The sequence below is a fragment of the Furipterus horrens genome, unplaced genomic scaffold, assembly GCF_987537825.1.
Source record: "Furipterus horrens unplaced genomic scaffold, mFurHor1.1.pri manual_scaffold_6, whole genome shotgun sequence".
In the NCBI taxonomy this organism is placed as follows: Eukaryota; Metazoa; Chordata; class Mammalia; order Chiroptera; family Furipteridae; genus Furipterus; species Furipterus horrens.
Window position 1 is genome coordinate 3364319 of NW_028327176.1, and position 12135 is coordinate 3376453.

The 12135-nt window shown below is 58.1% G+C and overlaps 1 protein-coding gene across 2 annotated transcripts in view; it reads left to right on the forward strand.

Annotated features, from left to right (window-relative positions):
* ASAP2 (ArfGAP with SH3 domain, ankyrin repeat and PH domain 2) overlaps positions 1 to 12135 on the forward strand; it is a 134940-nt gene that overhangs the window by 104345 nt on the left and 18460 nt on the right. For both annotated transcript variants that reach the window (XM_090280884.1, XM_090280886.1), the window contains exons 16-19: positions 6169 to 6263; positions 9680 to 9869; positions 10944 to 11029; positions 11824 to 11939. In XM_090280884.1, coding sequence (XP_090137010.1) covers positions 6169 to 6263; positions 9680 to 9869; positions 10944 to 11029; positions 11824 to 11939 — 487 coding nt within the window. The remainder of the gene's footprint in view (positions 1 to 6168; positions 6264 to 9679; positions 9870 to 10943; positions 11030 to 11823; positions 11940 to 12135) is intronic.

Below are 12135 nucleotides of genomic sequence, written 5' to 3' on the forward strand. Positions count from 1 at the left end.
CAAAGAATTCCTTTGTGGTCTTGAAAGACAAAGTGCGGAGGACGAGAGTCGGCTCCAGCAGCCCGGCCGGTAACATCCCTGATCACTGCAGGTTTAACGCTCAGCTGGCCTCTGGGAGACCGGAGCGGCAGGCGGGTCCTCAGCGATGCCCTGTGGTTGCTGCCGGTGTGAAAACGCATGCGTCCGCGCTGTGGGGCAGCATGTGACGGGGACCCTGGGGAACTGATGCTGGCGTAGATCTGACACTCTCACAGCATATTTTCAGAGACACTCTCTAACCACTGGTAAACCCCAGCAGCCGCTACGCCAGCGTGAGGGCTTCCTTAAAACAGTGGGAAGCATTGAGTGATTTATGGGGAAGTAATAATTGCTCATTTTGTACTGGGCCCTTTGTGGAGCACTGTATACGTGTTAGCGCATTTGCCCTTTGCAGCGGCTCTGTGGCCTTGGTGTATTATCCCCACTCTGCAAAGGGGGGACTCAAGGCTCACATGTTTAACGTCCCCACGGTTATGGAGTTATCAGAGTGCCAGGTCTGGGGGGGGGGGGGCACCCCTTGAACCTGGCTCCAGAGCTCACACTTATGATGTGCGAGGAGCCTGGGACATGCACTGGCCTTTGCGGTGGGTTGTCTTGTCCTGTGTCACTGCTGCCCGCCCACCCCCCACCCCACCCCCAACAAGAGTTTAACAGCCAGCTCCCGGTTGGGAGGAAGCCGTGCCTTGCCTCTGCCCTGTCCCACACTGTCCAGGCTCGCACGTGGCTGGTGCAGACCGCCAGTGCCACTCGCCGGGTGCGCCGTGGGAGGAGGCGGTGGGCAGAACAGGACGTTCACCCTGTAGGTATATACGAGGGTTGTGAGTAACTTCAAAAACATAGGCAGCAGTAACACGTAGTAAAAATAACTAGGAAGGGATGATTTTTGAGTACTTACTACATTTAAAATATAATTTTTTAAAATTATGAGTCTCCATACATTTTAATAGTGGCTTCCATGAGCAGAAGGGAGCCGACCCCACCCCACCTGTTACACCTGCTTAAATGCTCTTGGGAACATAACTCCGCTCTTCCGGAGACTCCGTTGCCTCCTAAAGAGGAAGCCACGAAAGGAGCTGGAAGAAAAACATTCCCGTCCTGAGAAGATTTGCTGACCTCTGGTCCCTGGTCCAGACCTCGGCTTCTGTCTCCCAGGGCCTGTCTGTATATCCCCACGGGAGTTTACAGTTCAGCCAACTCTCCACCGTCATGGAGAAGCTGGATGGAGCAAGCTGAGTTAGCATCTGCAGGTGTTTTCAAAATCTCATCTCTGGCGTAGTTTTTACCTCTCCCTTCTCTTCAGGGGTTATCAGGAAAACAAAGGTAGATGGCCCCGAATCCTGTGAGGTTTATTTCTACCCTCTGCTTGGCCCTGAACTCTACCCGTCTGGTCATCTGTCTGCTCAAAGCCGGGTGCCGTGTCCTGACCCCTGGTTCTCAGGCTATAAGTTCTCGATAGGCAGGGAGCGTGCGGCTGGCGGTAACCCTCACCTGTGACTGCAAGCCTTTCTAAAGCACTTGGTTATTTTACTTTGCTTAGACAGATGCCTGAGCAAGGATCCTCTGAAGCCTTCACAGGCCCGTGTGCGTGCGGTGTAGAAACGGCACCAGCTGTTAGACAGACAGGTGGGGTCAGACCCGCCCTTGGTTCAGCAACCTTGGTGCGGACTTGAGTTCTGGCCAGGAAAGGATTCAGAGCCAAGACTCCAACTGTAAGAGGACGTTTATTTAGAAAGTCGCAGAGCTAGAAGTGAGCCGGAGGAGGGACGGGCTCAGGAAACAAGGTACGGAGGCCAGAGGGGGGCCTTTTGCTTAGGAGAGAGAAGGTCGTGGTAACCCACCTGGGGCGGAAGAGGAGGGGACGAGGCACGCTGGGGCCTCCGTCCTAAGGGCTCTTAAGAGCAGGGATCGTAGGGGCGGGCCTGGGGAGGACCTCAGTAGCCTGTTCTCCAGCTCTGCAGGTGTGTCAGTCAGGGTGGAGGTCCCCACTGATGGGTGGGCGCCAGGACAGGGGGTCATTATTCAGTGCAGCTGGTCCTGAGGCAGCCGTGACCTGCTCATCTGGTTTTGCTGCTTTTCTGGGCCTGCAGCGGAAAGGCAGCTGAGGCCTAGATGTTATCTCCAGGGAGGAAGGGCCAGGGGGTCCAACCCGCAGGCCCAGAGATATGCTGAGGCAGGAAAGGTCACTCTGGGGCGAGGTCCCTGTTTCCCCAGCTTTGCCCGTTGCTAGGCACCTGGGGCTTTCAACCCTGGAGGCCTCCTCTCCCTGGTCCGTCACCCTCCTCTGCTCGGGTCTGTCTAACTGCCTAGCCTCCTACAGTGAAAACAGCCGTACGTCAGCCGTCTCAGCCCCTCCTCCGTGGGGTTTGAACAGAATCCTTTCGGAGGCACGATCCACGTACCCTCACGTGTGACCCCACAGAAACTCCACGCTGGTCACCTGCTGGGTCTACGAGCCTTTCAGACGGGTGGAGCAGGACGGCAGGGCCTTCGGTTTGGCTCATTGCGGCGTGTTTCCTTGCACAGTGAATGTTCCCCAGACCTGTCTGTCCCTTGTTAGAGGCAAGAGCATGCTGAACGGGGAACGAGCCCTGCAGCGTCCCCGAGGGGGCAGCCTGGTCCTTCACAGGGGTGTCCGCCTGCCTCTCCGGTAGATCAGGGGCGAGCCCAAGCTCAGGGCGCTGTGCTGTGTGACAGGGACCGCAGCAGGGACACAGCTGGGACTTTTTATTTTCTGGCTGGCATTGTGTTATAAAGCATTTGCGAGTAAAGAGGACACGAGGCAATTTAGAAGTAAATTTGTGGCATTTATTTACCTGGCCAGGGACGGGTCTTCCCGCTTTCAGAAGCAGAAGATGGGAGAGCCGCCCCGCCTTACAGACTAAAAGGTTTTTAAAGGAAAAAACTACGTAGACTCATGTCCTTGGAGCTGCCAGACAGCAGCGGCAGGCGGGAGAAACTACACGTACACACACGTTCTAATTTAGAAGGGGCTTCAGCTGATAAACACTGGGCGCACCTGGAGTTGAGATAACAGCCAGGGTGAGCTAGCAAAGGGGCCTCAAGGTTGCTGGGATAAGTGAGCAAAAAATAACCTGCTGCCGGAGTAAAAAGCAAAAATGGCAAAAATAGCAAAAAGAGTAAAAAAATGACCTATCACAATTGCAATCTGGAATAACAGGTACTCACCCTGTAAAATGCCCCTCCTGTCCCCTCATGGGCTAGAGCATAATCCTCATGATAAGGGCCTTTTGCTTCACTCCATCCATGGTTTTCTGGCCTTGGGTTTGCAGAGTTTCCCAGTGGTCACTGTTTCCTTTTTAATTTTTTTGTTTAAAAGCTTGATTTCCATGTGAATTGAATGGACTCCAGCAGCATCCGCAAAGGCGGCTGGTTAGCAGTGGTCTTGTCTGCCCTGAACCTGCTTTTAGGACCACTTCTCACTCCCTGGAGAGACCCTGGGGGCCCTGAAGTGTCCCTTTGATTAGTTGGGACGTCTGCCTTTTTACCACTATCCCACACGCCCGCCTGCCAGCCTGGGGTCACAGCCCACCGGCTTTCAGAAACCCTCCTGGCGAGCATAGGTTTTTAAAAAGATAAATTTCCTCCTTCACACAGAAGATCATAATTTCAGGATTGATTTTCAGGCCATACATTAAAATAGTATGATTGGTACCGGATACTAGTATCCTGTGATCCAGTTCACATTCTGAATGAAATTAATAAAGGACGTTTTGATATTATGAAATTGAATTTGAGTCAGTATTTTAAAAATGTTCCCACAAATTGAAGAACAGGGTCCCGACCCCCAGGAGCCCGTACTACTGACTGTGTGGTGAGCTCCTGCCTCTCTCCTCGGGGTGGGGGCTCTTCTTCACAAGCTGTCGAGTGGGAAGCAGCCTCCTTCGGGCTCAGTGAGTCCTGCATGGACAGTGGGAAGGGCCTCCAGCAGGTGCAGTTCCTGGTCCCTGTCCTCAGGGAGCATCCATGCAGTGAGAGAACTTCATGCCAGGCCAGTAAAGGGGTGGCCAGGACCCCGAAACCACTCTGCTGACGGGCACTTGCCACCTTCGACCTCATGTGCTCAGTACAGACGCCTTCCACAGCCGCATCACCGTCCCGCGAGACCGAGCCCCTTTAGGCAGGGTCACGGGTCATGCCTGTGCCCGCATGCTGGAGGGCCTGCTGCATGTCTGTGCCCTGGCCTGTGGCTGGGGTGGCCTTCTCGGAGCAATGCAGCACCTAGACCCCCGCCCCTGCTGGGTCTCACCTGGCCCATGTCTGTCCCAGGCCCTTGCAGTCCTGGGGACGGGGCCTGGCGGTGGGGGACACGTGTGTGGCAGGTGCTCCACGCCAGCTGTCCCACTTCCTTGGCTCCGGCCCACGTGGCCTGCTGGGCCCCTCATTTCCTTGCTATGACCTTGCAGCCTCCATCTGCAAATGCTTTGTTCCGTGGATGGCTCCAGGGGGTGTTCTCTGCCGGCTGAAACACTCGCTGGAACGTGGCTCCGCGGTGAGGCAGCGCGTTTCTCCGCATTGAACGGATGGGTGGCGCACGGACGGGGAGGCTCCCTGGACCAGCTGTCCCGGGCAGGCCTGCCAAGTCCACGCAGAAGGGGAGCGCTTTCTGCTTCCTGGGGGGTTCTCACACCCGCATCTGCTGTCCCAGATGAGGAGGCATGGGAGCCCCTCGTCACAGTGCCATGGCTTGTTCTGTCCCTCACCTGAAAACGGCTACTTGGCTCGGGGACTGTGTCCATGTCATGTTGAAAGATGGAGCATGAAGTCAGGCCTGACTCTAACATGGGGCTGTGACACTAGGCTCAGTCCTGGGTCTGACGCTGATGCCTGGGGACTCTGCCATAGGCATTTGCACTATGGCATGCTGACCCTGTCACCCGAGGGGACATGCACCCTGACCGTCAGCCCGTCTGCAGTGAGGAACCTGGGGTTTTTGCCACCTGACATGGGCATGAGGATGGAGGCGGAGTGGTTAGGGCTTGGTGCTCTTAGGAAGTGGTGTTCACTTACCAAGGACAGGGGAGCATTAGGAGGACCCCTCACCCAAGTATGAAGCTGCCCTGCAGTTCCTGTGGCCCTTCGGCGTTCCTTCGCCCCCCTGGCCCTGTTCACACCCCTGGAAACTCAGGCTTTTCTGGCCCCAACCCTTCAGCCAGCTCCCCTGGGAGAGAGGAGAGGCTTTGAGCCGCCTCCCCAGGACGTCCCCTGAGCCCTCCATTTCTGCCGTTCGTGGAGAGTAGGGAGCTCAGCGGCACCACAAGCCCCCTTCGTGTCGTTTCCCACGGGGAAGCGAGACTGTCTTCCCTCCGCGGTGCTGGGCTTAGTGGCCTCTTGTGTCATTAAACACTGCAGAAGCTGAGGGATGCTGAGCTGGGGGTGGGAGTGAGGACTAAGCTGCTCAGCGTTTGCACCCCCACCCACGAGAGGGCCAGCTGCCAAACCGCCGGGGGGCCCCAGACAAGCCGCGACGTTGCCCATAGTATCTGCTGCGTTAAACACAGAGGCCAGGGGCTCGGCGTGAATTGCAACGGGCCCGCTCAGCTGCTAACAAGTGGGAATGCTGATTGGCAAGTAAGGGCCTTCCATTTGGGACGAACGCGTTACACTTTTCATGCTTCTGCCTCCTGAACGCTTTCACCTGAATCACCCCATTTTATCGTCATTACAGCCCAGCGAGGGGTAGGGATCGTCCCATCTTTTTAATGAGAAATCAAAGCTCAGGCTGACTGATGGGCCTGTGGCCCCGATGCTGGTCAGCAGCCCCGGGACAGGAGCCTGAATGACAGCGGTTAGACCCGTTTCAGTGGGAGCGCAGGTGTGGGGGGCTGTGGGTAAGGACGGACCCCCGCCTTGGGCGCAGTTCCCACCCATCCGCAGGGGTGTCTGTCGGGGCCGTTTAGGACCACGCCCCTCCGGAATGGGCACGTGGCCTCTCGTCTGGCATTTTCCGGGGGCCTTGGGGGTTTGCGCGTTGTCCATCTTCATTAAAGGAAACCGCGTTATTGCTCTGTTTCCTGGTGGCCACTGAATAAATCATCCGGCGGGTGTGCAGGGGGCAGCAGGGGCGTGTTAACAATTGAGAACCCTGAAACGGACTTCTGTTGTTAACAGCTTGCCAAGAATATTGGGAACGCGGGCTTCAATGAGATTATGGAGTGCTGCCTCCCCGCCGAGGACTCGGTCAAGCCCCACCCGGGCAGCGACATGTAAGTACGAGGCTGGCTGTTCCCGCCTGCCGCGCGCATGCTGGCCTCGAACCCGGGTCCAGAGACGCAGCAGAATAACAAGTTTGGGTGCAGCCATGGTTTCTTTAGGGAATCAGTCAGCCCCGTTTGTTTGATGTTGCTGCTGTTTTAAGTCGCCTTAACCGTTAGAGGTGTCCCGCCAGGAATCTGGTGTGGCCGTTTTTCACAGGCTGGGGCCCCAGAAAAGCGGCGTGGGCTGGGGCGCCCCGTGTGTCACGCGCGCGGTGCGCGTCGCCCCCTGCTGGCGGTGTGCGGGTTCACGCCTTTCTTCCCTGGGGCGGGTGGTCGCCCCGGCCTGAGGCCTCTGCGCACCCGTTCTGAGCCCCTGCGAGGGTCGGGTCTCCCGGAAACCTGATCAGGTACCATTCGCTTCCTCCGAGTCCCTGCACATGGGGCGCGCGTTGTTTCCTTCAAAGAAAAAATTTTTTTTGTTTTACTATCGATGCAAAGCCTGATGGAGACGCCTGGGTGGCCATCACGCAGCCGCCTGGCCCGCGGAGGCAGAGCTACAGCAGGGGCGCCCCTGCCAGACTTACCAGACAGAGTGCGAGTCACCCGGGTCCTGCTGGGCTTCGGAGGGCGGTCGGGGGGAGTCCGCCTGGTCCGCGCTGCGCCCGGCCTGCCCACTCTCGGCTCCCGCCCTGGGAGGTTTGGGTAGCCCGTCTGCCCGCAAGAGGTCTGAGTGTGATGGCAAGTGGGCAGAGGGAAGGGGGGGGTCCCCAGCCCACAGAGACAGCGTGCGCATCTGAGTGGCGGGTGTGGATCAGTGTCCCGGCAGGAGGGGAAAAGTGTAAAACTCATCTACAGAGGCAGCATTTCCTTTGGAAGAAGCCGGCGGTAGAATTGATGGCACGCGTCCTCCTGAAGGACCTCAGGCAGTGAACAGTGGCTTTAAGAGCGATGTACAAAGAGGTGGTAGTGTATGGGCCCCTGGAGAAAGCAGAGAATCTCAGCTTCTGTAACCACTGTGTGGGAAGCCGAGGTTGTGGGATCTGTGTTCTTTCGTGTTCGGATGCAGCCGGGAGCTGAGACGGCTGAAGGCAGGTACGGGCACCAGGTCCAGCGGAGACCCTCCCACGTGTCCGGCACCAGGTCTGGGCGGGCGCCCGCTCGGAGTCAGATCAGTCTGCTTCTGTTTGAGTCCTGGAGCAAATGTTCGTGGGACGGCAGTTCCTTGAGGCAGAACAGTGTGTGGTTTTAGATACTGAACAGGAGGCTTACAAAGTCATGATCCTCTCTGAGCGCAGGCCTGAGCTTCAGATCTGGGGTCCTACCCTGACCTGGAGGGACAGGCCGCACCTAGCCTCCCCAGCTCTTGCCTGACCACGGGACCCAAGGGTTTGTGAACTTCTCGGGGCCCTTTTCCTGCAGTGTGAGCGTCCCCACCTCCCCGTCCCTGGGGCGTCATGGGACATGCAGGAGAGTGTGTCTTACTTAACTGGAGGGGCCATGTAAGTGCCCCACCCTGATTCCACGCTCCCTGAAAAACCAGGCTCCTCGCAGGTCAGGTTTCCATTGGAGAGGGACCCAGAGGGGAACTGATTTGTCCGGGGATCACTAGGAGACCCCGTTTAGTCAAGGACACGTCATGACGTGTCTATGGGACACGTTTATCTGCTATTTAATCGGCACCTGCTCTCACACTGAAGGTCCCAGTGTCCTGAAACTCTGTAATGGTGGTCAGTTTTGAGCAAAGTGTATGATAAATACCGTATTTTTTGCACTATAAGACACACCTGACCATAAGACGCACCTAGGTTTAGAGGAGGAAAACAAGAAAAAAAATATTCTGAACCAGATGGTGTACTAAAATATTTAATAAAATTAACAGAATAATATTTCAACCATGTAAAGTGAACAGCAGTCAACAGCGGTATTAAGAACCATCATCACTGTCATTAACAAAGGAGAGACTTGAAGGTTCAAGTACTCTTCCAGTTTTCTGGGAACCCCAGGTCAGGTAATACACATCATGGTCTGTGATGCAATATTTGCTCCATAATGTGCACAGACATTTCCTCCCACTTTTGGGGGGAAAAAGTGCGTCTTATGGAGTGAAAAATAAGGTAATTTCTTCCAAGTGCCAAGGGTACTCTGCAAAGGCAGAGATTTTGCTTATTCTGGGGCTAGATGATTCTAAAAGCTGAATACTGTCAACTGGGAACTATACGACATAAAGGTTCTCGCTGCGTTGAGCCCCCTCCCCCCAACTTTGGCACAATTAAAAAGGAAACTTACTCTTTCCCCTCCGTTCTCTCCTAAAGGAGGGTGGATGGCCGTGGTAATGGCAGAACGCCACCAGCGTGCAAAGCTCCCCCGCTGCTGCGATCGCTGGGCACTCTGTGCTCCCGCAGAATCCGGCTGTGTTCTGACACATTGCATCCCACTTGTGTTACCCTGACGTGTTTACATATGTTCTTCTGATGAACCGCATCTCACTCATTTTGTGTTTCCCACCACCACATGTTGGTCGCGGTGGGAAATACATATTTAACGCAGCAACAACTCAAGGGTAAAGCCCCAGGTCCGTGGCTGCTTAGATAAGCTAGTGCCTTCCTTCCAGGCGGGCGGGGTGCGCCGTTCCTGGCTGTCTCTCAGACAGCTCACCGTCTGTGAGAACCAGATGCATTTGGGGGTGTTGACAGATATAAGCAGGCAAGAGGGGGAGCAGCCGGGGTTGAGTCTGTGCACAGAGGCCGGAACTGTTGCTCTCCCGGGACTCGGGAGCCTTCCCTACGCCTGGTCTCCGGAAGGATAAGAAGCCCTCCTCCTGAATAACAGGAGAATTGTATTGTTATATTAATGTCGTTGCTTTTCTCCAAAAGCCTAAACCTTTCAGAAAAGCCCAGGCTGGGGGTGGGGGTCACATGGCAGTAATGCTCCCAAAGCCGCAGCCAGGCGGCCAGGCAGGCAGACCGCCCAAGAGCACCTCTAACAGGGCAGGCCAGGCATCAGGAGGCAGCCGAGGTGTGGCAGTTGCAGGAATGCGGGTCACCGAGGAGAGAGGGCGGAGAAAGCAGGCCACCCAGAGGCGGGTGGGACGGCAAAGGCAGGGGGCACCCGGGAACCTGGGAGGGAAGCTGCCGGGTGGGGCTGGAGCACAGCTTCAGGGGCTGAGTGGAGACAGGGCCAGCGCGCAGGCGGGCTGAGGCGGGCGGCCCCACCCGGAGCGTGGCTGTCCCCTGCACAGCGGCACTTGGGACCTGCCCTGGGCCCGAGGCCTCCTGTGTAGGAAACGAGGTGTCTGTGCCGCTTGAACATGCTCAGGTGTCGCTGTGGCACCTGGCGGCGGCTGCCCTGACTGAGCGCCCCCAAGGAGGCCGGGATGTTGGGCTGCAGGCCCTGGATCACCGACGCGGCCCCGCGCTTGCCCTCAGGAACGCCAGGAAGGACTACATCACCGCCAAGTACATCGAGAGGAAGTACGCGAGGAAGAAGCACGCGGACAGCGCCGCCAAGCTGCACAGCCTGGGCGAGGCCGTCAAAGCGCGGGACATTCTGGGGCTGCTCCAAGCGCATGCCGACGGCGTGGACCTGACGGAGAAAATCCCGCTGGCCAATGGACACGTGAGAGCGGGGCTGGCTGCTGCGCACAGAGGGAAGGGAGCGGGGATGCCAGGCAAGGCCGTGAGGCAGGAACGCCGGCAGAATGGTGGGGTGCAGGCATTGAGTCCTCGGGGCCGCCTCTGGGCACTGGGGGCGCCTCGCAGCCGGGCCTCAGCTGCCGATCCCAGGCCACACGGGGCCGGGGAGCACTGATGGCCTGGTGCACCCCTGGCCCCGCTTCCCAGCCCTCCCCCAGGGAACCCGAGGACGAGACATTCCCCAGCTTCCTGGGGAGTTTCCCTGAGGGGTAGGGTCTCCAAGTCAGGACCCACGGTGTCATGGCTCACCTTCCGCAGGTAGCCTGTGGACACACCTCCCATTCCCTTGAAACCTCCTAACCCCCAGATTAAAGGCGCACGGGGCGGGGATCACACCCCAGCGGCTGAGCATGGAGCCTCCTGTTCACGGTCGGGGCTGAGAGAGAAAGGTCAGGCCGCGGCGGGGCAGGGCGCCCAGCTCGGAGCCAGCCTCAGCCGGGGCAGGTCTTGGAGGTTGCCCGCAGCCCCCCACCCCCCCCCAAAAACTGCACCCATCAGATCTGATCCCTAGAAAAGGTAGGGGTGCTGTGTACCCACAGTAGGGATTGAAGACAGTCCAGGTTGTGGCACTGATGGCCTTACCTAAGCAAAGGATGAAAAACTTCAGCCTGTTTGTTAAATGCACATTCGAACGTATTCAGGGGGCAGGTGTAAGGGCCGGTGTGCCTGAGGCCCGGGATCCTACCTGGAGTCTGAGCTGGGACCCCTGCTTACAGGCCCCCGTGATGTTAGTAAGGGACAAGGACAGGGGATGGTGAGGACTTTGGAGAGAAAGCCCTGAACACTCGTTACTTCCTGCGGAGTGAGGAGGAGGAGGACCGTCTGGGAATGCAGGCTCCCTTGGGCAGAGTCCGCCCTGGAGGCCAAGGGCCACGGGCCACTGTGTTGCTCAGGGGTGAATATTTGGGAGGAAAGAACGAAAGGCTTTGGAAGGGAGTCCTGGACACAGATCGGATGTCCCCCTCGGGGCTCTGAGCCGCTTCTGTTTGCTCTGCAGGAGCCGGATGAAACTGCCCTCCACCTTGCAGTCAGGTCCGTGGACCGGACTTCTCTGCACATTGTAGACTTTTTAGTTCAGAACAGGTAGGTGTCCTGGAATTAGGGAGGCGCTTGGCTTTGTTCCTTGGGGTTTCTGCGGGAGGAGACAGGCGTGTGTCCGGATGCCGGCATTTTCCCGGGTCTGGGCGTGGGGTGTCCCGTGCAATCTTACAGAAGCCTGGGGCGTGAGGAAGGCACCCTTGGGGGGTCTGCACGGTGCAGCTGCTGGTGTCTGGGACTCAGGGAGACGCCAGGCCCCCACCAGCAGCTGAGGCGCTTGTCTCACCTCTCAGGCACCCGGCTGCCTTTCTGGGGTGACCTGGTCTGGGTATATGTTGGGAGAACCCCTGAAATCTCCTCACAGTCCCCCTGGGCCTGTTTCCAGGGCCAGTCCAGGGAAGCAGGCTCCGAGGCGCCTGGGGACTTGGGACTTGTGCCGAGTGGCTTTTGCGTTTTCTGACAAAAGGATGGAAGAAGCCCACCCGTGGGCGAATCACGCAGGCTTCCTGTGACCTCTGGGCACAGGCGGGGACACGGGAGGGCACGGGGTGCGGGGCCGTCCAGGAAGGCGGGGCCCCCTCTAGCAGTGCAGGGGTCTGGCTCCCCCGGTGGTCTTCTCTGCTGTCGCTGTCAGTTCCCTGGGGACCTAAGTCAAGGGCACCCCGTCCATAGGAACTGGGGTGGCGCTGGCCTGCCCACCTTGTAGGAGGGTTGGGCGTCATCCTCCCGGCCATTCCGATGGCACCTGGCTCTCCCGCTCACGCCCCAGTCCCCTGCGCAGGCAGCCGGCCTGCCGTCCGTGACTCACTGTCCCCTTTCTCTCCCCTGCGCCCGGCCAGTGGGAACCTGGACAAACAGACCGGGAAGGGCAGCACAGCCCTGCATTACTGCTGCCTGACGGACAACGCCGAGTGCCTGAAGCTCCTCCTGCGGGGCAAGGCCTCCATCGAGATAGGTGAGCGGCCGCCCGGGGCTGAGGAAAGATAGGGGGTCTCCCGCGCCGCGCTCTGCGGGGCTGCCCAGGGCTGGGGTTCGTCAGCACCTTCATCCGGAGAGGCTCCGGCATTGGCAGGCTTTGAACGGAGGACAAGGGACAGAAAGTGGGCCCCGCAACTGTCCCTGAGGCTGAGGGCCCCTGGCACAGGGTTTGG